Source organism: Danio rerio, chromosome 20 (genome assembly GCF_052040795.2).
Source record: "Danio rerio strain M-AB ecotype USA chromosome 20, GRCz13ab, whole genome shotgun sequence".
NCBI classification, from domain to species: Eukaryota; Metazoa; Chordata; class Actinopteri; order Cypriniformes; family Danionidae; genus Danio; species Danio rerio.
Genome location: NC_141040.1, coordinates 52047430 through 52072500, shown reverse-complemented (window position 1 = coordinate 52072500; position 25071 = coordinate 52047430). Strand labels below are relative to the sequence as shown.

Below are 25071 nucleotides of genomic sequence, written 5' to 3'. Positions count from 1 at the left end.
AAATGTTATTATTGTTATTTATTTATTGTTATTAATTTTTATTTATTCATCTATTATTCATTCATTGACAGTGACATTTTAAATTTCTGTCTATTCAGTACTCATATCTATCTATCTATCTATCTATCTATCTGTCTGTCTGTCTGTCTGTCTGTCTGTCTGTCTGTCTGTAGTTTTATCTTTCTTTGTATACTTTTTTCCGTTTATAATTTGTTGTTCATTCTTTCATTTTCTCTATGTCTATACACTTCTATCTGTCTGTTTATCGATCTGTCCATCATTTGTTGTATTTTTTTGTCTATATACTTCTGTCAAATCAATATATATTCTTCATGTCTGTCCTTCATTAATTGTTAATTATTTATTCATTCATGAATAATAGAATTTCAACTTATTTTGCCTATCTGTCTATTCAATACTCCTATCTGTCTGTCTGTCTGTCTATTTATCTATTTGTCTGTCTTTTACTAATGAATGCTGCTTTTGATGGAAATCAAATGTTTTAAATTAATGACAGCATGTTTCACACATGCCATTTATCGACATGCATTTTTAAAACATTTCATTGTTTTTTTTAATCATGTGCAGTTGTTGGGAAAAAAAGAAAGAAAATCTGAATAACACTACCATAGGACTATGGAGATATACAAAATCCAGTAAATAATCAGGCTGTGTAACAGACTTCACCTAAACTAACCTAAATATAAAATAAATACATTATGAACTGTGTTCGCTGAATCACTGTTTTGTAATATCAAATGCAGATAGCAGCTGAATTAATGTGTAGCTGTTGTTCATATGTAGTATGTAGTGCTAATAATTCTCTTTCATGCATGCATTCAGCTATTTTTTCATTCACAAATTCCTAAACGTTCCTGACACCAAACCAGGTGCACAGATTCTGTCTGACAGAGAAAAAAAAACAATTAAAAGTCAACATTAAAGTCAACTGGTGTTGCATCACTGACAACGCTGAATAAAACTATCATTTCAATCACTTTTTCAGCAGAAAAGTCATTTAATTAGATGTAACTTGTTAATTACACCCAACACTGCTCGCTACTAATGTGTGTGTGTGTTTTCAGGTGGACGACTATCATGGCTGTAAAATCCCTGACCCGTATAGCTGGCTGGAGGATCCTGACAGTGAAAAAACACAGGTGACCTGAGCAAACACTTCTTCATTCTCCTGTCATAGAACATGTGACTCTGTATAGTTCTGATATGACTCTTTCTGAATGTGTCTGTCAGGCGTTTGTGAACGCTCAGAATCAGCTGACCCTGCCCTTCCTGGAGCAGTGCGAGACCAGAGACCTCTTTAAAGAGCGCATGACTGAACTCTACGACTACCCCAAATACAGCTGCCCCTTCAAACGCGGAGACAGGTGAGATGTCAACAAGAAGGGTTGAAAATGGTGAGCGTTCATTTAAGGCAGGGGTGTCCAAACTGGGTCCTGGAGAGTTTAGCTCCAACCCTAATCAAACACACCTGAAACAGCAAATCAAGCTCTTACTAGATACTAGAGACTTCCTGGCAGGTGTGTTGAAGCAAGTTAAAGCTAAACTCAGCAGGACACCGGCCCTCCAGGACTGAGTTTGGACACCCCGGATTTAAGGGATGCATTATAACGCACTTTACCTCAAGTTATATCATTTAATGGTCATCTGCATCTTAAATCCTTGAAAGTTTTGAATATTTAGATTTTTAAATAACGTACATTTATAAGCTATGGTTTGTATTATATCATCTTTGCAACAACAAAAAAACGAATTACGTCTGGTTTATACATTTGCATGAAGTGATCGGCGTGACCCACGGCGCCTGCCTTGCATGTAGCCATGCATTTACACTTCTGCTCGCTGTTTTGTTGCTATTCAATAACACTTTGAAAACGCTAGCTGGCAGCAGTTTTTATGTTCCTCTGTGTCGAGTGTCTTCACAGGTGTTTTGTTTATTCTGACCGCTACCTTTAATGGACAGATAGCCTAAACTTGCTCATTAAGAGGCGGTAGCCGCCAGACTTGCAGCAACTTTAATCATAAGGTAAACACAAAACAAAAGTTTCCATCTGGAGCTCCTTTATGGGACTCCACACTTGTAAAATTTGCTTTATCGGGCTCGCGGCTCTCAGCACCGCCCACACTCATCACCGCTACCAAACCGACCAATCACAGAGCTTGTGCTATGCATTGTTGCGACGTGTACTTGCATCTTTTGAGAGGTGTGCGTCAGCCACAGCGAGCGGTCTGTGACCACGCGAAGGCCGCGCTGGACCATACACATGTGTAAAAGTAGCAAACACATTGCTTTAAAATGTCATCAATTTGTAGTTACAGCATGTAGAGCTCTGGGGTCAGGAAGTTCTCTGAAGATAACATTATCCTACATTATGTATTATGCGTTTTTTTTAAGGTAAATGAAGGTAGTGTGTTGCTAATTGCAGAGCTCCTCTATTAAAAAAGAAGAAGAAAAAAACCCTGCAAGTTCTGAAAGAGAACAAGAAAGAGATTGATATTTGTACTGGCTCTCCCCAAGGCTTTGTACTTTCTACTGTTCTAATTATATTATATACTAGGGTTGTGCCGATAGACGATGCCATTGTCCATCGTCGATGGCCGACAAACTTTATGATGCTGAGCCGGCATCACTATCCATCGCCCCGCCCCACATTTATATTGATATATATCATCATTTGCATGTCATCTTAATAACAATAATGGTCTTTTCATGAGCTGTGTTAGATGTTATACAGTACCTCTCACACTTAAGCCTGATTTATACTTCTGCGTCAGGTGACCGGCGTAACCCACGGCGCATGCAACGCGCGTGGCTGTGCATTTATACTTCTGCGCGCTGTCTCTGTTGGTCTGCATTAACACTTCCAAAACGCTAGTTGGCAGTGAGGTGTAAATGTTCCTCTGTGTCGAGTTTCTTCTCTGCTTTTTTGCGTTTCCTGAACACTTCCTGAATGTACAAGTGGCTCAAACTCGCTCATTTTGAGGCAGGAACCGGCGGACGTGCAACAATTTTAACTATGAGGTAAACACAAAACAAAACTTTCCATCCGGAGCTCCTTCACGGGACTCCACACTTGTAGACAATCGCTCCATCAGGCTCTCGGTCCCGCCCAGACTCGTCAGCGCTACCAAGCCGACTAATCACAGAGCTTACGCTACGCGGCGTTGCGACGTGTAGTTACTTTTTTTCAGAGGTGCACGTCAGTGACGGCAACGGCCACGGCCACGGCGAAGGGCTATGCGTCAGCGCCGTATCATACGCCGGCGTTTGACGCAGAAGTATAAATCAGCCTTTAAAATGTGAAGATTCAGTGGCAAACGCTGTTACCTGGAAACCCTGTCCCACAGACTTTACAGTGAATGGCTTTAGTCATTTTCATAGTGGACTTAAAGCGACTGGAAGTCTTTTATCCGCTTTTGAAAAAGTGTAAATGGTGGATTAACATTCAGCACATGATCCCTAATAAGATGTGCTGTTATTAGTAACTGTAGGTAAATCTGTCAGTGTTATTTTCATTCTCTCATCTTCAGCGCTTCACGTTTTCACAGTTGTAGCTCCTGTCATCTGAAGGCAGAAGGCATTGACTGAGTGATTGACAGCTGATATTAACCAATCATTCGCATTCAGTTCTAGAGCAGTGAGACAATAAGAAGAGCACAAAGGCGGGGCAAGCATTGCGGGCTTTTTTACTTCAGCAAATTCACATAAAAACTATTTAATCTCTTAATAAAAAGTTTCTGAGTGCTGCGTTTGGTGTTTTTAGGTGCAAAGATGCTTTCTGCATAAATATCTGCTAAATCCGCGCACGCGGTGAGGATTTTTCAGTGAAAACAATGAAAATGTATGCACTACAGTAAACTCCAACCAAACTCTCATCTCCTCCACCAGCTGTCGGAAAAAAACATTGTAATGACACAGATCATTGTGCTTATTCCTGCCAGAGTCTTGCAACTTAATCCATTAATCGTAACAATGGAAATGCGTTCGAGCTGAAAGTGAACAGCGTTTGTCCAAATACAGCGCTGAAGAACTTTGCTTGAAACGTTTGACTCTTATTTTTGTACAATTTTGTGATGTTGTACTCTAAATAGCGCTGTTTGTTTCTCTTTCTCCTGTAGGTATTTCCACTTTTACAACACGGGTCTGCAGAACCAGAGTGTTATGTACGTGCAGGATAATCTCGATGCAGAACCCACCGTGTTTCTGGACCCGAACACTTTCTCAGAGGACGGGACAGTTGCTTTACGAGGTACTGTGTGTGTGTGTGTGTGTGTGTGTGTGTGTGTGTGTGTGTGTGTGTTTGTGTGTGTGTGTGTGTGTGTGTGTGTGCGTCTTTGTGTTTAAAGTGCAAATGAAATCAAAACTAACCATACTGATTTTGTTACCTTACATTGCTAGTTTTGGGACGAACAATTCATCTGTGCATGTCATTAAGAAATAAATAATTTTCTAAAATTGAAATTTGAAAGTGCACTTCCTGCTTGTTTTCAGTTCAAGTCTCAGATTAGGTCTGTCTGAGGTAATAGGCATGGCTAATATACTTAACCACGCCCCTTCTGCTGTCAGTTTCGACAACAAACAGAAATAGTGGTCAGAAGATAGTGTCTGTTAGATTGTAATAACTCTCCCCAGACCATTTTACCCATCTTTCTGAATGCAATGCCTACTTTACTACATCCAATCAGCTTGCAGTAGAAAAAACAAGCCACACCCACTGTTTTCTCATTTTATGTTCAGTTTCTCTAGATACTGCATCACAATACAAAAAAGTCATGATTCATGCTGACTTTAAAGTGTTTCTGTGGATTTCTGCTAAAGTCTGCCCTTCTTTCTCAGGTTATTCGTTCTCTGAGGACGGCGAGTTTCTGGCATACGGCACCAGCGCCAGTGGTTCGGATTGGGTGGAAATCCGCTTTCTACGTGTGGACGGTGCTGTCCTGCTAGAGGATCGACTAGAGAGGGTCAAATTTACATGCATGTCCTGGACTCATGATGGAAAGGGCCTTTTCTACAACTCTTATCCTGAGCAGGAGGGCAAAAGCGATGGTAAACACGCACATTTACACTTATATTGGTTCAAGGCATCTGCCTGTCTTATTTATTTATTTTTTTAAGGTATTATTTATGTTTGGCTTTAATCTGTTTTTCTATTTTAATTAGATTTATTTTTGTATTTAAACAAAAACATTACATTTAATATTCATTCAAAATGTTAATTTGGCTTTTATTTTTGGTTACCAGAAATAATTTTGAATTATTTTAGTGCTTATTTATGTTTGTTGTTTTATGGCAAGTGAACATTTCTCATTTTCTTTTACACTTTGAATCTTACATGTATTTTATTTTACTTTCAAACCTAAATTTGCATGCACAGCAATTAAGCAACATTTACATTTCGAAGTCATTAATTGCCAGACTCCCGTGTAATCTGTCGGACAGTGCGATGGGTACGTGGTGCGTCTTCTTGGCTCAGTATCATGTTTTTGACAGTGGTGGTATTTTCAACAGTACGGGCAGTGCGTGGATGACCACTCTCCGCTACACGGCATACTGATCCAGTGCCAACCAACAAGTAATCCAATCCACCTTTTGTCAGAAAACATGAAGCTCTGTAGCCATTCAGTTCTTGTAAACCTTTGATCAAACTCTTATCTTTATTCGAAAACACTATTTTTTATTTAAGCCTTACACAGCTAAAAATAAATACCTCATCATTATGGCATCTTTAAGGAAAGTAAATATAATGACTATTCCAATGAAACGATTGTGTTATGTTGTTACGAAATTTAGTAATTTTTATTCCTGTAGTACGATAAGCAGTCTTTTTTTAAAATAAAATATTATTGCTTGTTTTTTTTTATTGAGACACAGTGTTTGTGTGTGTGTATATATATATTTTTTTTCTTTTTTTTTCTTAGTCTCTGTTAAGCTGCTTTGACACAATCTAAATTGTGAAAAGTGCTATAGAATATAAAGAAATTATTTATAATAAATGTATCATTTTTAATATTTTAGTTTTTTCAGTTTTGTTTCTTTTACATTAATGTCTACATTAATTAGTTGTTTAACACATTAATTTAAAGTTTTTTTTATGCAATTTACATTTTATTTTATTTTAATTCCCAAAATATATTATTAGTGCTCTTAGTGTTAGTCATTGTAGAACTTTTAACATATTAAGGTTAGTGACCAAGGCAACATTTGTTCTGTTCATTTGTTGATCTTATATTTGTATTTTATTTTATTTTAGCTTGAATTATTTTCCCCAAATGTAATGCATTTGGCAATTTTAGAATGTGATCTTCTTTAAATTACTGAGCAAGGCAACGCTTCTAATTTTCACTTTTCAATTTTCACTTGTAATTTACTTCAGCTTTTTATCAGTTCTGATTAAATTTCATGCCGCCCCTAACAAGATTCCACCCTGGGCGATCGCTAGGCCCAGACAGAATCTGCGGACATTTTTGCTATTTCCATGGAGAACATTGTAAATTTTAAAAGTATTGTAACTAAAAACTCAATATATGAAATAAAGAACAATAAACAATGCCTTTTTAACTTTTATTTAATGTTTACAATGCAAATCTAATTAGATCTACTTAATTGGTAAACAAAGCAAGTCTCTCATATAATAGATCTACTAAAAGATAGACAATATTACTTACAAACTGTATTGTACATAAATCATATGAACATTTTAATATTACTATTATTATATCACAATAATATTAATAAATTTAATTTTAAAACTTAATGAATATAAATATACACAGATTTACACAAGTAAATACATAGACTTAATGATGGGCTAAAAATCAGCTGAAATCTGCAGATTTCTGCGCGCTCAGATTCCGTGTGGACCTAGAGATCACCCACATTGGCCGTGCCTAAATCTGCCTCTGCTCCGTAGTCATTAAAATACCCACGGCACTTCTCGTAGAGTAGGGGTGTCCAAAGTCCTGGCCAATTTCCCTCCTTCGGCCTTTACCCATCATTGCCTCCCAATCATCCCGACCCTATCATTGTCCTTCCACTCCACCAATAGCTGGTGTGTGTTGAGCGCACTGGATAAATGCGCTATATAAATACACAGTACATCTATAACGATTTTTAATCATTCTAGTTTTGGTGAACAGCAGGAACAGTTTTTTCTCTGTCCCTCAGGCACTGAGACGTCCACTAACCTGCACCAGAAGCTGTATTATCATGTGTTGGGAACCCCTCAGTCTCAGGACGTCCTGTGTGCTGAATTTCCAGATGAGCCCAAATGGATGAGCGGTGTTGAGGTAACAGACATGCATACAAACTGCACTCCATTTCTGGTCCAGTTAAAGAAAACATAATTTTTACATAATCAGTGGTTAGCACAGTCACCTCACTGCAAGAAGGTCGCTGGTTCGAGTCCCTGCTGGGCCAGTTAGCATTTCTATGTGGAGTTTGCATGTTTTCCTGTGTTTGTGTGGGTTTCCTCCGGGTACTCCGGTTTTCCCCATAGTCCATGTGGTATAAGTGAATTAGGTAAACAAAATTGGCCATAGTGTGTGTGTGTGTAAGTGTGAATGAGTGTGTATGAGTGCTGGGTTGCGACTGGAAGGGCACCAGCTGCATATAACATAAGCTAGAGTAATTTACGGTTCATTCCGCTGTGGTGACCCCTGATAAATCAGGGACTAAACTGACGGATAGTGAGTGAGTGGGATTTATCACTATACTTCCAAAGGTCATTGCTTATATTAGGAATTGCAAACTGTTTTGCGTTATGACTTTTCCAAAATGTTATGATTAAATATACGAAGGATGCATTGTTTCATAAAATATATGCAAATATGCAAATGTTGGATGAAGTCTTAGTGTAGACTTTTCTTTCTGGAATGTTTTGTGTTTTTTTTTTTATAATTCGGAAAACACTGAACATCCAAAAAAAGTATGTTTTCAAAAATGTTGTTGAATAAAATATTTTTAATCATAGAAATTATGTGGGAACAAATTTCTATGTTTAAACCTTTAAAATGCATAAATAAAACTGTGTGTTAAGGCTGCACGCAGGGCCGGAGTGGGACTCTTTTTCAGCCCTGGAGTTTCAAGCCTTAGACCGGCCCACCTCAGTTCACCACTGACTATATTAAAATAAGGTCATTTCCAATTCAGTTTCTAATTACACTATCACGTCTTTTTTTGAGAAAACAGCTGCTTTAGAACTTCAAATGTTCTACAACCCTTACAGTATTATATGTCTTAACATTAAAAATGAAAAAAAAAAAAAATTTACACAGACGAGGACCGAACCCGGGTTGGCGGCGTCATAACCTAACATGCTAACCACTGTACCACAACAGCTGTACATTGAATGGTGACTTACCTTCTTGCTCACGAGGCTACGAGAAAATAGATAAAAAGAGCAGAGCTGCGGTAAAATAATGAATAAGAAGGCTGTGGTCAAGTAAATAAATAATTTTTAAAAAGTGTGACTGCTGAGAGGGACAGATTCTGGAGCTAGGGACACCGGCCCTCGCGCCCAAAAAACGGACCGGCCCACCGGGAATTCTCCCGGTCCTCCCGATTAGCCAATCTGTGCCTGGCTGCACAATATTGGAAAAAACTGACATTGCAATATTGTCATTCACTGCGATATATATTACGTAATTCAATACATCATTTTTAGAACAATTGGGATGATTCTGTAGGAGAGCGTATCTGCGTAAAATATAATAACAAAAATGACAAGCATAGTTTAATATAACAGCCAAAAGATGCAAATAAACACTCATTTATTATTATTATTAAGGAGTCAAACCGTATTCAGAAGCAAAATTAAATAATCACCGTATAATAATAATAACACTATTGTTTTAATTGAGTAAATAATTACATATAATGTTCAATTAGTCCTTAAGCTTCAAGCGGTTGATGTATTGTGCCAAAATGGCTCAATTTTGCTTCAAATTCTTACAGTCAGGCTTTTAAAACACATCCCAATAATAAACTTTCACTCTAAGGTTAAAATTTGCAATTACTCCACTATGTTGTAACTATTACACGGTGGCTCAGTGGTTAGCACAGTCACCTCACAGCAAGAAGATCACTGGTTCGAGTCCTGTGTGGAGTTTGCATGTTCTCTCCGTGTTGGTGTGGGTTTCCTCCGGGTGCTCTGGTTTCCCTTCACAGTCCAAACACATGCACTATAGGTGAATTGAATAAACTAAATTGGCCATAGTGTATGTGTGTGAATGAGTGTGTAAGGGTGTTTCCAAGTAGTGGGTCGCAGCTGGAAGGGCTTCTGCTGTGTAAAACATATATTGGTTAAGTTGGCGATTTATTCCGCTGTGGCGACCCCTGATGAATAAAGGGACTAAGCTGAAGGAGAATTAATGAATGTTGTAACTAATGTCTGGTCAACTATAATCTCAGCTGCTTTGCAGATCCCTGCAACTGTGACTCTTGCAGACCCGCACACTGTTATATCAATGCTGAAATCATATATTGTGCAGTGCTGGTGTGCATTATAATTTAAATCAACAGACACGAGTTTATAAAATGCAACAAATAAAACTTAAAAGTGCCTTTTCAATATTTTTAATATTGAAAATATGAATATGAATATTATTATTATTAAATATTAATATCTAAATATTTTCAATATTTACGTTTAGATAAAAAAACGTTGTTAGCCAAAAAATTGAACGGTGCAAGAAGAAACAGTGTATTTCCTGCAGTGTCTCACTTTAATACATGTCTGTGTGTGTGTTTGTAGGTCTCTGATGATGGTCGATATGTGCTGTTGTCTATTCGAGAAGGTTGTGATCCTGTCAACAGACTGTGGTACTGTGACTTGAACGAGGAGCCGCAAGGAATCACGGGTACAGATGCACAGAAACTCATTTTCTGCTTGTTTTTTTGCTGCCGGTTTCTCATTTATCTTGTTCTGGTCATAGGTTTGTTGCCGTGGGTGAAGCTGATCGATAACTTTGATGCAGAGTATGAATACGTCACCAATGAAGGAACCGTTTTCACTTTTAAAACCAACCTGGAAGCTCCTCAGTATCGACTCATCAACATCGACTTCACCCAGCCGTCCGTCAGCCAATGGAAAGAGCTCATTCCTCAACACGACAAAGACGTCATCGGTGAGCAGAGATGCTGCTTTTCTAGATCAAACTAAATCTGTCTAATAAGAGAATTTTCTTTTCTGCAGCAAATTGTACTTGCAACAGTTGTAATTGTACGTTTAAATATGTTAAAATAAAGAAAAATGTACACTCACCGGCCACTTTATTAGGTACACCTGTCCAACTGCTCTTAATGCAAATTTCTAATCAGCTAATCACATGGCAGCAACTCAATGCATTTAGGCATGTAGACATGGTGAAGACGATCTGCTGCAGTTCAAACCGAGCATCAGAATGGGGAAGAAAGGTGACTTGAGTGATGAAAATGGTTGTTGGTGCCAGAGGGGTTGATCTGAGTATTTCAGAAACTGCTGATCTACTGGGATTTTCATGCACAACAATTTCTAGGGTTTATGGTCAGAGAATGGTCAGAATAAGAGAAAATATCTAGTGAGCGGCAGTTCTGTGGGCACAAATGTGTTGTTGATGCCAGAAGTCAGAGGAGAATGGCTAGACTGGTTCCAGCTGATAGAAAGGCAACAGCAACTCAAATAACGGCAGCAGAAGACCACACCGGGTGCCTCTCCTGTCAGCTAAGAACAGGAAACTGAGGCTACAATTCACACAAGTTCATCAAAATTACACAATAGAAGATTAAAAAAATGTTGCCTGGTCTGATGAGTCTCGATTTCTGCTCCAACATTCGGATGGTCGGGTCAGAATTTGATGTCAACAACATGAAAGCATGATCCATCCTGCCTTTTATCAAGGGTTCAGGCTGCTGGTGGTGGTGGTGTAATGGTGTGTTTTTTTTTCTTGGCACACTTTGGGCCTATTAGTACCAATTCAGCATTGTGTCAACACCACAGGCTACCTGAGTATTGTTGCTGACCATGTCCATCCCTTTAAGACCACAGTGTCCCCATCTTCTGATGGCTACTTCCAGCAGGATAACACGCCATGCCATAAAGCATGAATTATCTCAGACGGATTTCTTGAACATGACAATGAGTTCACTGTACTCAAATGGTCTCCACAGTTACCAGATCTCAATCCAATAGAGCACCTTTGGGATGTAGTGGAATGGAATATTCACATCATGGATGTGCAGCCGACAAATCTGCAGCAACTGCGTGATTATATCATGTCAACATGGACCAAAATCTCTTAGGAATATTTCCAGTACCTTGTTGAATATATACCACGAAGGATTAAGACAGTTCTGAAGGCAAAAGGCGATCCAACCTGGTACTAGTAAGGTGTACCTAATAAAGTGGCCAGTGAGTGTATATACATATATAAAAAATGTTATTAAATAATTTGATGTTTGTGTATATATTCAATTTATTAAAAATATATTACTTTAAATCTAGAAAATTGATTTATTTTAGTTTTTATTCTCTACATTTAAAATATCTTTTAGAAATATAAACATCACTTTTTTGATGTATTTTTTTACTTTATTTTTTAATTTATTTACTTTTTAAATTTCTTTAAATTAAAAAAAATGTATGATTAATAAAATACTAGTATGAATAAATATATTTACTATATCGTCTATCAATGTAGTGTCTTTCTATCTATCAGTCTCTATCATTTTCTGTCTTTTTTTCTATCAATCTGTCTGTCCTTCCACCCATCCGTCTATCTATTGTACTGTTAAGATTTTAACAATGATTGAAACATATTGTCTGTGTGTTTCAGTGTTTGCCACCTGCACATTCTCCAGCTTCCTGTTCGTGTGTTTCCTTCACGATGTGAAGAACGTGTTAAAAATGTTTCATCTGTCCTCTGGCGAGGAGATCCGCACCTTCCCGCTGGACGTGGGCTCGATTGTGGGCTTCACCGGCAGGAAGAAAGACTCTGAGATCTTCTACAGCTTCACCTCGTTCCTCTCTCCAGGTCTGTCAAGATTCAAAATTATGGACATTAATAACATTATTGGAGGCACGATGGCTCAATGGTTAGCACTGTCGCCTCACAGCAAGAAGGTTACTGTTTTGAGTCGTAGCTGGGCCGGTTGGCATTTTTGTGTGGAGTTTGCATGTTCTCCTTGTGTTGGCATGGGTTTCCTCCGGGTGCTCCGATTTCCCCCACAGTCCAAACACATGTGCTATAGGTGAATTGGATGAGCTAAATTGACCACAGTATATGAGTGTGTGTCAATTTGAGTGTATCACCCATACACTCCAATTGACACACACTCATACACTATGGTCAATTTCCCAGTACTGGGTTGCGGCTGGAAGGCCCTACGCTGCGTAAAACATCTGCTTAGATCAGTGTTTCCAACTCTGTTCTTGGAGGCACACTAACATTTGGGTGTCTCCCTTATCTGATCCATTCATTTCAGGTTGTGTAGTCTCTTCTAATGTTCTGATGAGTTGATTCATGTGTTTGATTAGGGAGAGGTTGAAAATGTGTACTGTTGGTGTGCCTTCAGGAACAGGGTTGAGAAACACTGCTCTAGATCTGCCAGTTTCAGACTTTTGAATGATTCTCACAGACTTATAGGTAGAGCTGCACAATTAATCGAAAAAAGATAGCGATCTCGATTCGACCCCCTAGACCAGTGGTGCTCAACCCTGTTCCTGGAGATCGACCTTCCTGTAAAGTTCGGCTCCAACCCTGATCAAACATACAAAAAACCAATCGATTAGGACCTGACCAGCACTTGATAATCACAGGCAGGTGTGTTTGATATGGGTTGCAACTGAAATCAGAAGGAAGGTCGATCTCCAGGAACAGAGTTGGTCACCCCTGCCCTAGACGATCTTAATCCAGCATTTCTATGATTCTGTCAATCATATTTTCAAGTTCTGGAGAGAAGCAAGGGCGGCTGCACGAGTCTTTTCATTGTTTCACACGTGTTGCTCAGCGACATGGACACCTCCAAACGATGTTAAAAGAGTCACATACTGTATTTATAAGCTATAATTCACCCAACAATGGCATTTCTGTCTTCATATAATGATGCATTCGTGGCCGGGACATCACACGTGACGTGAGCCGCTGACTGTGCGGGTGCGCGCCCTACTTAATGATAGACGTGCGCGCGTCTACTTTAGTGAACAGAACCCACATATGCTGTGAGTAACAGGTAATGAAGTTGTAAATAATATTCAGTTTGTGGAACAGAGTGATCGTTTGAAAGCCGCGTGTGAAGTATGAACAGCACTTCGCTGTGAAAATGAAACCGAAAGCGTGCACGTCATTTAAATATTAATTTCGGATTTTAGAGGAATGACTATAGCCCCTTTCACACAGTGATACCGGTAAATATCTGGAAAATTTCCGGAACGACTTTACCGGTATGTTCAAAAAAGCGCTGTTCACACAGGCGAGGACGTTACGGAAATTTTCCGGAAAAGAGCATTCACACATCCATTCCAAAATACCGGTAAATTCTGACATCATTCACCACAAATGAGCTTTAAACGGCTGCGCTTGTATTTGTAAACATTTGACTAAATTACAAACTCTGTGGATGATCAATATTGTGAACAACTTTTGCAGGATCACTTTCGCATGTCGAGATGTTCATAATATGTGCGTGAGCCGGCGCTCACAGGCTGTTTCACAGGCACACGCAAAGCTTGAAGGTAAACAAACAACGGCTTATCATAAGCATCTCATCGATGATTATTTACACAGTTGACATTAAGGTGAACATATAAACGTGATCTGACTAACTTCTAGCAGCTAAATGTATCTGGAAAAATATTCAAAGGTTTTTATTCTCACAAACCGCGCGGACGTAATTGCGTCTGACTGTTCTTATTGGCTAAAGCAGACGTCTCACGTCAGCACGTTCTAGACGTGCACGCGCTTATTACGGGAATCTTCCTTCTGCATTCACACAGCGCAGCATTCCGGCAAATTACCGGTAATGTTACAACTTCTCTTTCCGGAAAATAGCCAGAACGAATTTACCGGTATTTTCAAAAAGGACCTGTTCACACATACAACCTTTCCGGAAAATTGCCGGCAATTTTCCGGAAAGGTCTGTATGTGTGACAGGGGCTTATGACAAGTTTTTTCTTTCATAGCAAACACTGAGTTTTGCATGAAAATAAATGTTTACAGTGTCTGTAAAACTACTCTAGCCTATATAATGTTGATTTTACAAGTAAATGGTCTAATAATGTTCTCAATGACAAATTGCAAGCATAGGCCTATATCTCAAACATAATTCAATATCAGAATTATTATAAGTAGAATAGAATTATTTATGGAAACAAGTAGACCTACACATAATTTTAATATTGTTGTTTTACCATACGTTTGAGAAAAACTGTAACCTCATATTAAGCTTTATTTTACATCTACAGAATCGTGAGAGAATCCTGATCTTTATTTTAAGCAAAAAAATCGCGATTCTCATTTTAGCCAGAATCGCGCAGCTCTACTGATAGGCATGATTATCTGCGAACCAGTCAAGAGTATATTTATATTATCTATTGTTTTAGTTTTATTATTAAGATATAGATAAAAGAAAACAATTTCTTACAATTATAAGGCTGACATCCCATATATCATGATTTGAGGTCCTTCAGGGGGGAGGATCAAGCATTAATCTGAATGGTTATCCGCCCTTTACTTTGCACCCTGAGTATAAATGGAATAACTGATGATGGGTTGTTGAATTATTAGAAAGTAATGCACACTCAAGGTGTAATGGCGACTTTGCCTTGTCACGTCTCCATCTCGGGTGTGCATTATTTTCTAATAATTTAACAGTCAGATGTCAATAATTGATCATATAAATAACAGTCAGGTAACTCAGTAATGAATGTGTTTCTGTGCAGCGATCATCTATCACTGTGATCTGACTATGGAGCCGCTGCAGCCGCATGTTTTCAGAGAGGTCACAGTGAAGGGCTTCAATCCGGCCGACTATCAGACCACTCAGGTACAGAAAGACACTTACAGATGCTTTATCTCTGGCCCTGTTTACACCTGCTGTTAAAGGGTCAGTTCTCCCAAAAATGGAAGTTCTGTCATCATTTACTCACCCTTGACTTGTTCCAAACCAGTTTGAGCTTTTTTGTTCTGATGAACACAATGGAAGATATTTTGAAGAATGTTGTAAAGCTGTAACGCTCATTGTTTTTCCTACTATGAATGTCCAATGGTTACAATTTCAAACATTCTTTAAAATATAATCTATGATTATATAGTTCCAGCAATGTGCAAATATTTTTCTTCCAGGTCTTTTATCCCAGTAAAGATGGCACCCAAATCCCAATGTTTATCGTCCACAAGAAAGGAATCAAGATGGACGGCTCCCATCCTGCCTTCCTGTATGGATACGGAGGGTTCAATATTTCCATCACACCCAGCTACAGGTACTATAGAAAGCATCCGTCTGATCACACACTGCACTGATCTCCATCCGGCTCCTGTAAACCTCAGTCTCTAACTGCTTGTGTGTTTCAGTGTTTCCCGGCTGATATTCATCAGGCACCTGGGAGGAGTTTTAGCGGTCGCCAACATCAGAGGAGGAGGAGAGTATGGAGAGACGTGGCATAAAGGCATGTGGCTGTAATAATCAGGGATTATTGTTGAATGCTAGTTTACGCTAAACTGAAATGCTTTTCTTATATGACATTTGCTGTTTGTTCAAACTACTTATTTAAAATGAGCTGAAACAACACACTTATTGAGTTTTTAGGGGGGACAACTTAATTACCCAAACACAACATTATTCCCTTCAGTCACCTTCCCTGTTCCTTACGTTTGAGACGCAGGGTCCAGAGCGTACAGTATATTACTATGATTAATTCAATTAGCACATAACTTTTAAAAACATGTCTCAGGAAAAACATTACTAGTGTGCAAAATATGTCAGTGAAACACACCTCGGTACTACATTTCAGTAAAACGAGTTTAAAAAAAAACAAAACAAAAAAAGACAGGACTGTAAAAGCGGGAAAAAACAACATATTTTATATAAGTAGACTATGTTTAATAACCTGTAATTGCCTATTTTCAATAAATGTGCTATTAGATTATGATTTTATTAAATTATATAGATTCAATCCAATTTGGTGCAATTTTCAAAATAAATCAGGTATATAACAGGGCAGGCAATGAAGCAAAAGCCATAGTTGTGTCTGTGCATGGATTTGCGTTCTTGTGGTGACTGGTCAATCTTGCAGGTTACCTTGGATGAACAAACTTAAACTGCGAGAACACAGAACGCATATGAGAAATGAGATGCTGCGAGCTTCCTGTTAATCACATGACCTTCACATAGAAAAATTTTCAACTTTAATAAAATAGTAATTTTTTTTTTTCTTTTAGTGAAAATGTATAAATATTTAAGTCCTGAAGCACTGTCAATGAAGGTAATTAGTAAAATGCAAAGGAAACAGCAAGGATGGAAACGGCTTGCACCACCCGCGAGTTGTGGGGGCCCCCTAGTGACGATGGGGCCCTAAGCAGCCGATTAGTTCGCTTATAGGGAGGGCAGGCTATGATAGAAGTCCAACAACATTCTGACACTCGATGACACTTGAATACCCTTTTTTCCTCTGGAGAAAGTCTTATTTGTTTTATTTTGGCTAGAAAAAAAGCAGTTTTTAATTTTAGAAAAAACATTTTAAGGACAAAAATATTAGCCCTTTTAAGCTATTTTTAAATAGTCTAGAGAACAAACCATCGTTATACAATAACTAATTACCCTAACCTGCCTAGTTAACCTAATTAACCTAGTCAAGCCTTTAAATGTCACTTTAAGCTGTATAGAAGTGTCTTGAAAAATATGAAGTCAAATATTATTTACTGTCGGACAGATGAAAAGTCCATCTATGGAGAACATTAAATCTGCTTGCAGTAGAAATTCCAAGTGAAATTTGGGAACAAAGACTTGAACTGGTTCACAGATGTTCTATTAATGCAAGACATTGTCTCATACAGTTTAAAGTGCTTCATAGGCTTCATTATTCCAAGTGTAAATTAAATAAAATATTTCCAGAAGTGTCCCCAGTGTGTGACAAATTTCAGTTCTTAGATTCCAACCTGTCTCATTCCTATGTTATGTGTCCCAAATTACAGAGTTTCTGGAACAAAATATTTCAAGTTTTTTCAGCTACACTAGACATTCCTATTGAACCAGATCCTATATTAATTATATTTGGAGTTTCAGAAGAAGTTTTGAGACTTACACGGGTACAACAACAGTTTGTTTCATATGGGTTGATCTCTGCCAAAAAACTCATCCTTTTGTTTTGGAAGAAAACCATCTCTCAAATTATGGCTGACAGAGTTTCCAGTAGAGATCTGCGCGGGACTAAATTTTGAATCCCGCTCCCGCCCGCATGTGCCAGGTTTTAGCCCGAACCCGACCGCTCCTGCTTACATTCAGCATTTGTTGTCCCGTTGCCTGACCCGCCCCGTTTTCTACCCGCTGCCGCTGCCGTGGCCATCGCCGTCACTGACGTGCACCTCTCAAAAAAATGTAACTACACGTCGCAACGACGCGTAGCGTAAGCTCTGTGATTGGTCGGCTTGGTAGCGCTGACGAGTCTGGGCGGGACCGAGAGCCGCACGAATGGCGCGAGCGATTGTTTACAAGTGTGGAGTCCCGTGAAGGAGCTCCTGATGGAAAGTTTTGTTTTGTGTTTGCCTCATAGTTGAAGTTGTTGCACGTCCGCCGGTTCCTGCCTCAAAATGAGCAAGTTTGAGCCACTTGTACATCCCGGAAGTGTTCAGGAAAAACAAAAAAGCAGAGAAGAAACTCGACACAGAGGAACATTTACACCTCACTGCCAACTAGCGTTTCGGAAGTGTTAATGCAGACCGACAGAGACAGCGCGCAGAAGTATAAATGCACAGCCACGCGCGTTGCCTGCGCCGTGGGTTACGCCGGTCACTTGACGCAGAAGTATAAATCAGGCTTAACACACACACACACACACACACATAAGCACCAAGCACACACACAGGCAAAGCTCTCTCATTCGCGCGCACTAACACACACACACATAAGCACCAAGCACACACACAGGCAAAGCTCTCTCATTCGCGCGCACTAACACACTCACACATAAGCACCAAGCACACACACAAGCAAAGCTCTCTCTTTCTCTCTGCGCGCGCACACACACACACACACACACCTCTCATTCGCGTGCGCACACACATACACACAGAGCAACAAACAGGCTAAACACAGCATCGCGCTATTTCATTTACACACTCGTGCTCGCTCGGGAGTCGGGAGCGATATTGCTAGACGGCCCGCTCCCGTCCCGACCCGTTACCGACCGTTCTCGCGCTTTATTCGGAAATTTATTCCCGCTCCGCAGAAATCTGGTCGGGTGCCGCGGCTCCCGCGGGACAGCCGCAGGAATGCAGACCTCTAGTTTGCAGGTACACTACATCTGCAATACCTTTATATATATATATATATAGATACAGATATACCTTTATAGACTAGGTTTCATTATTTGAAAAAATTTTGGCCCCTTATATTTCCTTTTTACAAACTTGTAATTAATATGTTTACTATGCATTTAGTACCTACGTTTATTGTTGGATGGCACTGGTGGGTGGTTGGTTGGGGGAATGCATGTTTTTATTTTTATTTTTTATTATTAGTAAGTAGTATTAATTAATTATTATTTTCATGACTGTTGTTTGTTGTTGTTTTTTTTTTCAATTATTATTTTACTTTTCCAAATGTTTAATAGTTTATGTCTAAACAAAGTGTATTTTCAAGTAAATGTCAGCGAAAATTTCTGATAATAAAAATATTAAAACCAAATATTATTTACTGTCATCATGGCAAAGATAAAATACATCAGTTATTAGAAATGAGTGATTAAAACTATCATGTTTAGAAATGTGTTGAAAAAAATCTTCTCTCCGTTAAACAGAAATTGAAGAAACAAAATTAAACAGGGGGGCTAATAATTCTGACTTCAACTGTATACTGTAAATATCATGAAAAACAGTCTGTTCCATTTGAATAAAAGTGGTCTCTACCGTCTGTGTGTTCCTGTGCAGGGGGGATGTTGGCCAATAAGCAGAACTGCTTCACAGACTTTCAGTGTGCAGCTGAATATCTAATAAAGGAAGGCTACACTTCACCCAAAAAACTCACCATCAACGGAGGATCCAATGGAGGATTGCTCGTGGGTATGAGACACAAACATAAACAGCAGATGCCCTTCCAGCTGCAACCCAGTAATGGGAAACACCCATACACTCTTGCATTCACACACGTACACTACAGCCAATTTTGTTTATGCAGTACACCTACTGTATAGTGCGATGCCTTTGGACTGTGGGGGAAACAGGAGCACCCGGAGGAAACCAGAGAAAACGTTTGAATTTGAACCAAAAAGTTAATCAAAATTTTCCCAAGACAAGAATGGATGTTCAATAGTTCTAGGCAGGGCTTTACATTAACACCCGCCAAATGCGGGTAGATTTCGGCGGTGGTGGGTAAGACAGACACTCCCACTAGCCACTTTGGCTGGTTGAAAATAATTTTCCCAGATAATAATACTTAAAAGCAGGGTTCAACAATAAGGATGCTCCAATATGCATGCACCAGCGATCGAGAAGCAACACGACTGACTAAAATAATTGCGTTCGCAACTTCGCGTGAGCAAAGCAGGTGAATACCGAATGAGAGGATAATCAATTGCGCAAAACAGCTGAGGTGATGCGCGCGACTGTTTATAACGTGTGCGCGCTCCCGTTTCCTTTTGTGAAGCAACTGTGTCTAGAAACGCAACTGATGCGATCGAATCTTTTTCAAATAGACTGAACAAAAAGGGACCATTCTTTAACCATTCTTTGAACAGATAATTTATGGGTCTATCATTAACCATGCGTGTGTGATCATCCTTTCATTATCATACAGTATGTTTTTACCTGCTTTCTTTTGCATTAATATGGTTTAATTATCATTTTTTTACAACAACATTACTTTAATGGAAGAATAACTCCCCATTTATGTGTAGTTAACTGGTGATCTGGGACCTTTAGCCAGGTCACATGACTGTTCATATGTTTTGTTATATAAAAAGTATAGTATTCAGCTATATTTAGCATGTTTTCACACATTTAAAATTTTTGGCTAAGAAATAATTAACTGTTTATTTATGGTGTGGTCAGAGATAAATTAGGTAAATCCTTCATTTTGGTCTCTGAAAATGATGAAAACTAATTGTAATATATGAAACCCTGACCCATCTGCTCATCATGAAGATTGAGCAAGCTTATACACGACACACAAAAAGTGAAATCAATGAGGAGACATGTAGAGATAACACAAACTCTAAATCAAATAATTTTAGCAAGTCAAAGTCATATTTATGCGTGTATAAAATACATTTTCCCAACAATAAAATTGTGGCTAGTGAAGATGGCGAGTGGCTAGTAATGTTGGAAAACTACTAGCCACAGTGGCTGGTGGTCAAAAAAAGTTAATGTTAAGCCCTGGTTCTAGGACAACTTTGATTAAAGATATCAAATGTTGACAAATTTTGTACACACATGCTTTTGTTCTAGTTTCTGAGTGTGGTCTGTTTTTCTCCTTCAGCGGCATGTGTGAATCAGAGGCCTGATCTGTTTGGTTGTGCCGTGGCTCAAGTCGGCGTCATGGACATGCTGAAGTTTCATAAGTTCACCATTGGACACGCCTGGACCACTGATTTCGGCTGCTCGGAAATCAAAGAGCAGTTCGATTGGTTAATCAAGTGAGTTTACTTTCACTTAATCACGATTAACCTTTGCTCAGCACTATATAAAGTTTACATAGTACAAAACTATAATAACCTTGCTTGCACTTTTCCAACTTAGTAGAAAATATAACCTAATATAATGTAAATATTTGTGATTTTTTTTTTTTTTTTTTTTTTTTTTTTTTTTTTTTTTTTGCAGGTATTCTCCTCTTCACAATATCCAAGTTCCAGAAGGCGATGGAGTTCAGTATCCCGCTGTGCTGTTGTTGACTGGTGATCATGATGACCGTGTGGTGCCGCTGCACTCTTTAAAATACATTGCCACCCTCCAGAATGTGATTGGTCAATGCCCCGGCCAGAAAAACCCCCTATTCATCTACATAGACACAAAGTCGGGTCATGGCGCAGGAAAACCCACCAGTAAAGTGATTCAGGAGGTGGCAGACACGTACGCCTTCATCGCTCGCTGTCTGAATCTCAGCTGGCTCGAATAAAACGACAATAATAATAATAATACTAATCTGTTCCTCTCCTTCTGCAGGTTTATCTTCAGCAACACTTTATAATAGCTACACACAGAATCGTTTATTAAGCATTAGGAAATAGTTCGTTAATTAGTCATCTATACATTAATAGATGTTAGTAAGCAGTTTATAAATACAGCTAGTTGTGTTCTTGACTTGCATGCACATGTATAATGTGCTTAATGATTGTGTTTTTTAGACTTTAATGACTCATTTTTCATTACTAAATTAAATATTGCGTTATTTACAAACCCCTTAAGAATAATTGCCGTTTTTTTTTTTTTTTTGATTAAGAATGTTTAAGTTTAATGATTAATAAACTATTCAAATTAGCATTTATATATCTTACTATTTAGACTTAGAATAATAATTACTTTGTGTGTTAATAAATGCTTCGTTTACAGACAGAGCTAAACGTGCTGCAATTTAAAAAAACTTGCGCAACTTCAAAAAATGTCAGCAAGATCTTCATCGGTTTGAAGCACACATGCTACAAATCCTACAAATCCTCACAACACAAACACATTGTTAAAAAAGGGGCTGCATTTTCTCACAGCACAAACAAACTAATAAAACATGTTGCATTTTCACACAATGCAAACAATACGCGCTGCATTTTCTCACAACGCAAACAGTTTACGAAAACGGATTGCATTTTCTCATAACACAAATAATTTACGAAAAACAAACTGCATTTTCTCACAACGCAAACAATTTACGAAAATGGACTGCATTTTCTCACAATGCAAACAATTTACAAAGATGCGCTACATTTTCACACAACGCAAAGAATTTATGAAAATGCGCTACATTTACTCACAAACAATTTCCAAAAACGTGCTGCATTTTCTCACAATGCAAACAGTTTACAAAAACGCACTTCATTTTCACACAACGCAAACAATTTGCAAAAACACGCTGCATTTTCTCACAATGCAAACAATTTAAAATAACGCGCTGCATTTTCTCACAATGCAAACAATTTACAATAATGCGCTGCATTTTCTCACAATGCAAGCAATTTACAAAAACGTGCTCCGATTTCTCACAAAGCAAACAATTTATGAAAACACTGCATTTTTTTCACAACGCAAACAATTTACGAAAACGAAGTGCATTTTCTCACAACGCAAACATTATACGAAAACGGGCTGCAATTACTCAAAGCAAACAACTTACAAAACCTACTGCATTTTCACACAACGCAAAAAATTTATGAAAACGCTCTGGATTTTCTTACATTGCAAACAATTTACAAATACAAGCGATTTCGTAAATTGTTTGCATTGTAAGAAAATGCAGTGCGTTTTATTCATTTGTTTGTGCTGTGAGAAAATGCAGCGCATTTTTCAAAAATGTGTTTGCGTTTAAGGATTTGCCGCATGTGTGCTGTTAAACCGATAAAGATCTTTTTTCAGTTTGCTGTTTTTTTTTATTGCAGGTCAGTTATATTCTAAACAGGAAGAAAAGAAGATAAACGACTTTATTCATTTTAAGATACACAAGTGAAACTGTATCAAATGAAAAATAAATCCTTGCAATCTCACCCAAAATAAAATTAGTGTACAGTTTAACCATCGCTAAATAACATTGAAATATTGTTTCATATTATATTGTTAAATAATTATATTGTTATTGTTTTACCCACTTTTGTGCTATATTGAGTTACTCAGCGATGATTAAACTTAACAGTCATTTTATTTTTCTTAGATAAGATTGCACAGATGTAATGTTGATTTGATATTGAGCCTTTAATTGTCGTTTATAAGGGAATAACAAAGCAAAAAAAAGTCCTCACTTTAGATAATAAAACTGCATCAAGTTGAGTTAATAAAGCATACAAAATAACTATTAATATAAGCCTGATAATTATAATATATAAATGTTGATTTGAATAGTTTAATCATTTACTTTACGCATTCTGAATGATCTTAAAAGCCACCAACTATTCTTAAACAAATGATTTGTAAATAATAAAATACTAAATATAGTAATGAAAATGAATCATTATCAAAGTATGAAAACACAATTATTTTGTACATTTTATATGCGCTTATAAGCAGTTTACAGCATTTTTAGATGTTGTTATAAACTACTTACTAACATCTATCAATGTAGAGTTAATGCTTAACAAATAATGAATGAACTTTTTTAACTTAAAATATGACTCAAAGTGTGCAGTTACAATTTCTTACACTTTCATTGCGTTCCTGCCTGTTCGCTCTCTTGTTCTCTGTCTCTCTTTTATTACTTCATAGATTATTGTTTAGAAATGTTTTCCCCATTCTGACCAGCTCGTTTCAGACTGGAAGTGTTGGGTGAACGCTCATATAAGCTCAATCGCATTATTTGACTGGTCTCATATCATTTCACTACCTGTCACTGGGCTCTCGCTCTTAGGAAATATTATAATTACTGATGTCACATAGGGTGGAGTGTCATAATAACCTCTCCAGCACTTTACTAAGACTGTATTTATTTGTCAGTCAGGGAATCATGAGAAGTCGATGGAGCAATGTCAATGTAAAGCACTCATCAGGAAATCATTTCATGTGTACTAATAATAAACATGTTCAGGTCATATTTTGCTTCAATCTAAATAAAGTAGCCTATATGTTATATATATATATATATATATATATATATATATATATATATATATATATATATATATATATATATATTTATATATATATATATTTATATATATATATATATATATATATATATATATATATATATATATTTATATATATATATATTTATATATATATATATATATATATATATATATATATATATATATATATATATATATATATATATATATATGATTTTTATGCATTTATACACTTTTTTTAAGGAAGTTTGACATATTTAAGCAAGTGGTCAAGTGATGCAGAATTGGTTTTTATTTTGTTCATACTTTACAAGGTTTCATTAGTTAATATATTTACTAGCATGAGTTAGGATCAAATAATACTTGTATTGTTTTTTTAATCATAGTTAAACATTTACTAATGCATTTAAATGCTTCTTAACTTTAGTTATTGCACTGTGAGTTAACAAGAACTAACAGCGAATTGCTGTATTTTCATTATTGTTAACAATTTTGAATAAATACCCTAATAAATGTATTGTTTATCATGCTATCAGATGCTTTACCTAATGAAGCCATATTATAAAGTGTTACCTTTATTTCTTAGTACTGTAATGTGTCCGGAAATGTTTATTATTAACCTCAATGATATTTCTCATTACCAAGTATGACAATGTGCATCTATTATTAGCGTAAACCATCGTATGTTATTCTTTAGGCATACCTTTATATTTTACATACACAATTAAAGACTTGGGATGCTTTTGTTAAAAAATAATGTCAGTATTTTGTTTGAATTGGGGTTGAAATATATCCTGAGCATGTTTCTTAACACGAGATTCATTCGCCCATACAGTGTTTGTGTGAGAGTGAAGTGTATCTCCTGACGGAAAATCAGTTTCTACCTCCACGTTTATGCAGATGTTTTATCTCTGAAGGGAAGTGCGAACGAAGTAACAGTACAATAAAACACATCTGAACACGAGTTTGAATTTGTTGTCGTGTCTGCCTTGTTAAAACATCGTGTAGTTTAGCTTTACTCACAGTCTCAGGTGTGAGATGAATATCTGTAGTGTATCGCTGTCTGCCTCTGCTGGCTGATGGCGGAATTGCACATTTACGT

General features: G+C 37.5%; 1 protein-coding gene and 1 long non-coding RNA gene across 6 annotated transcripts in view; one reads left to right on the top strand and one right to left on the bottom strand.

The window, feature by feature from the left end:
- Window positions 1-24933, top strand: part of prep (prolyl endopeptidase) — a 27194-nt gene extending 2261 nt beyond the window's left edge. The window contains exons 2-15 of one of the 4 annotated variants that reach the window (XR_015517643.1): window positions 1086-1160; window positions 1252-1385; window positions 4138-4268; window positions 4856-5065; window positions 7184-7305; window positions 9771-9876; window positions 9952-10143; window positions 11830-12027; window positions 14934-15037; window positions 15337-15473; window positions 15565-15663; window positions 19138-19269; window positions 20684-20840; window positions 21025-24933. Coding sequence is in view for 2 of the 4 variants with exons in the window: in XM_087296882.1 (XP_087153008.1) it covers window positions 1086-1160; window positions 1252-1385; window positions 4138-4268; window positions 4856-5065; window positions 7184-7305; window positions 9771-9876; window positions 9952-10143; window positions 11830-12027; window positions 14934-15037; window positions 15337-15473; window positions 15565-15659; window positions 19138-19269; window positions 20684-20840; window positions 21025-21319 (2088 nt within the window). In the remaining 2 variants the exon portion in view is untranslated. 4 annotated transcript variants of the gene reach the window in all.
- Window positions 24555-25071, bottom strand: part of LOC141379463 (uncharacterized) — a 48042-nt gene continuing 47525 nt past the window's right edge. The window contains exon 4 of one of the 2 annotated variants that reach the window (XR_015519119.1): window positions 24555-25071. This is a non-coding gene — a long non-coding RNA (uncharacterized LOC141379463). The other variant, XR_015519120.1, reaches the window with a different exon arrangement.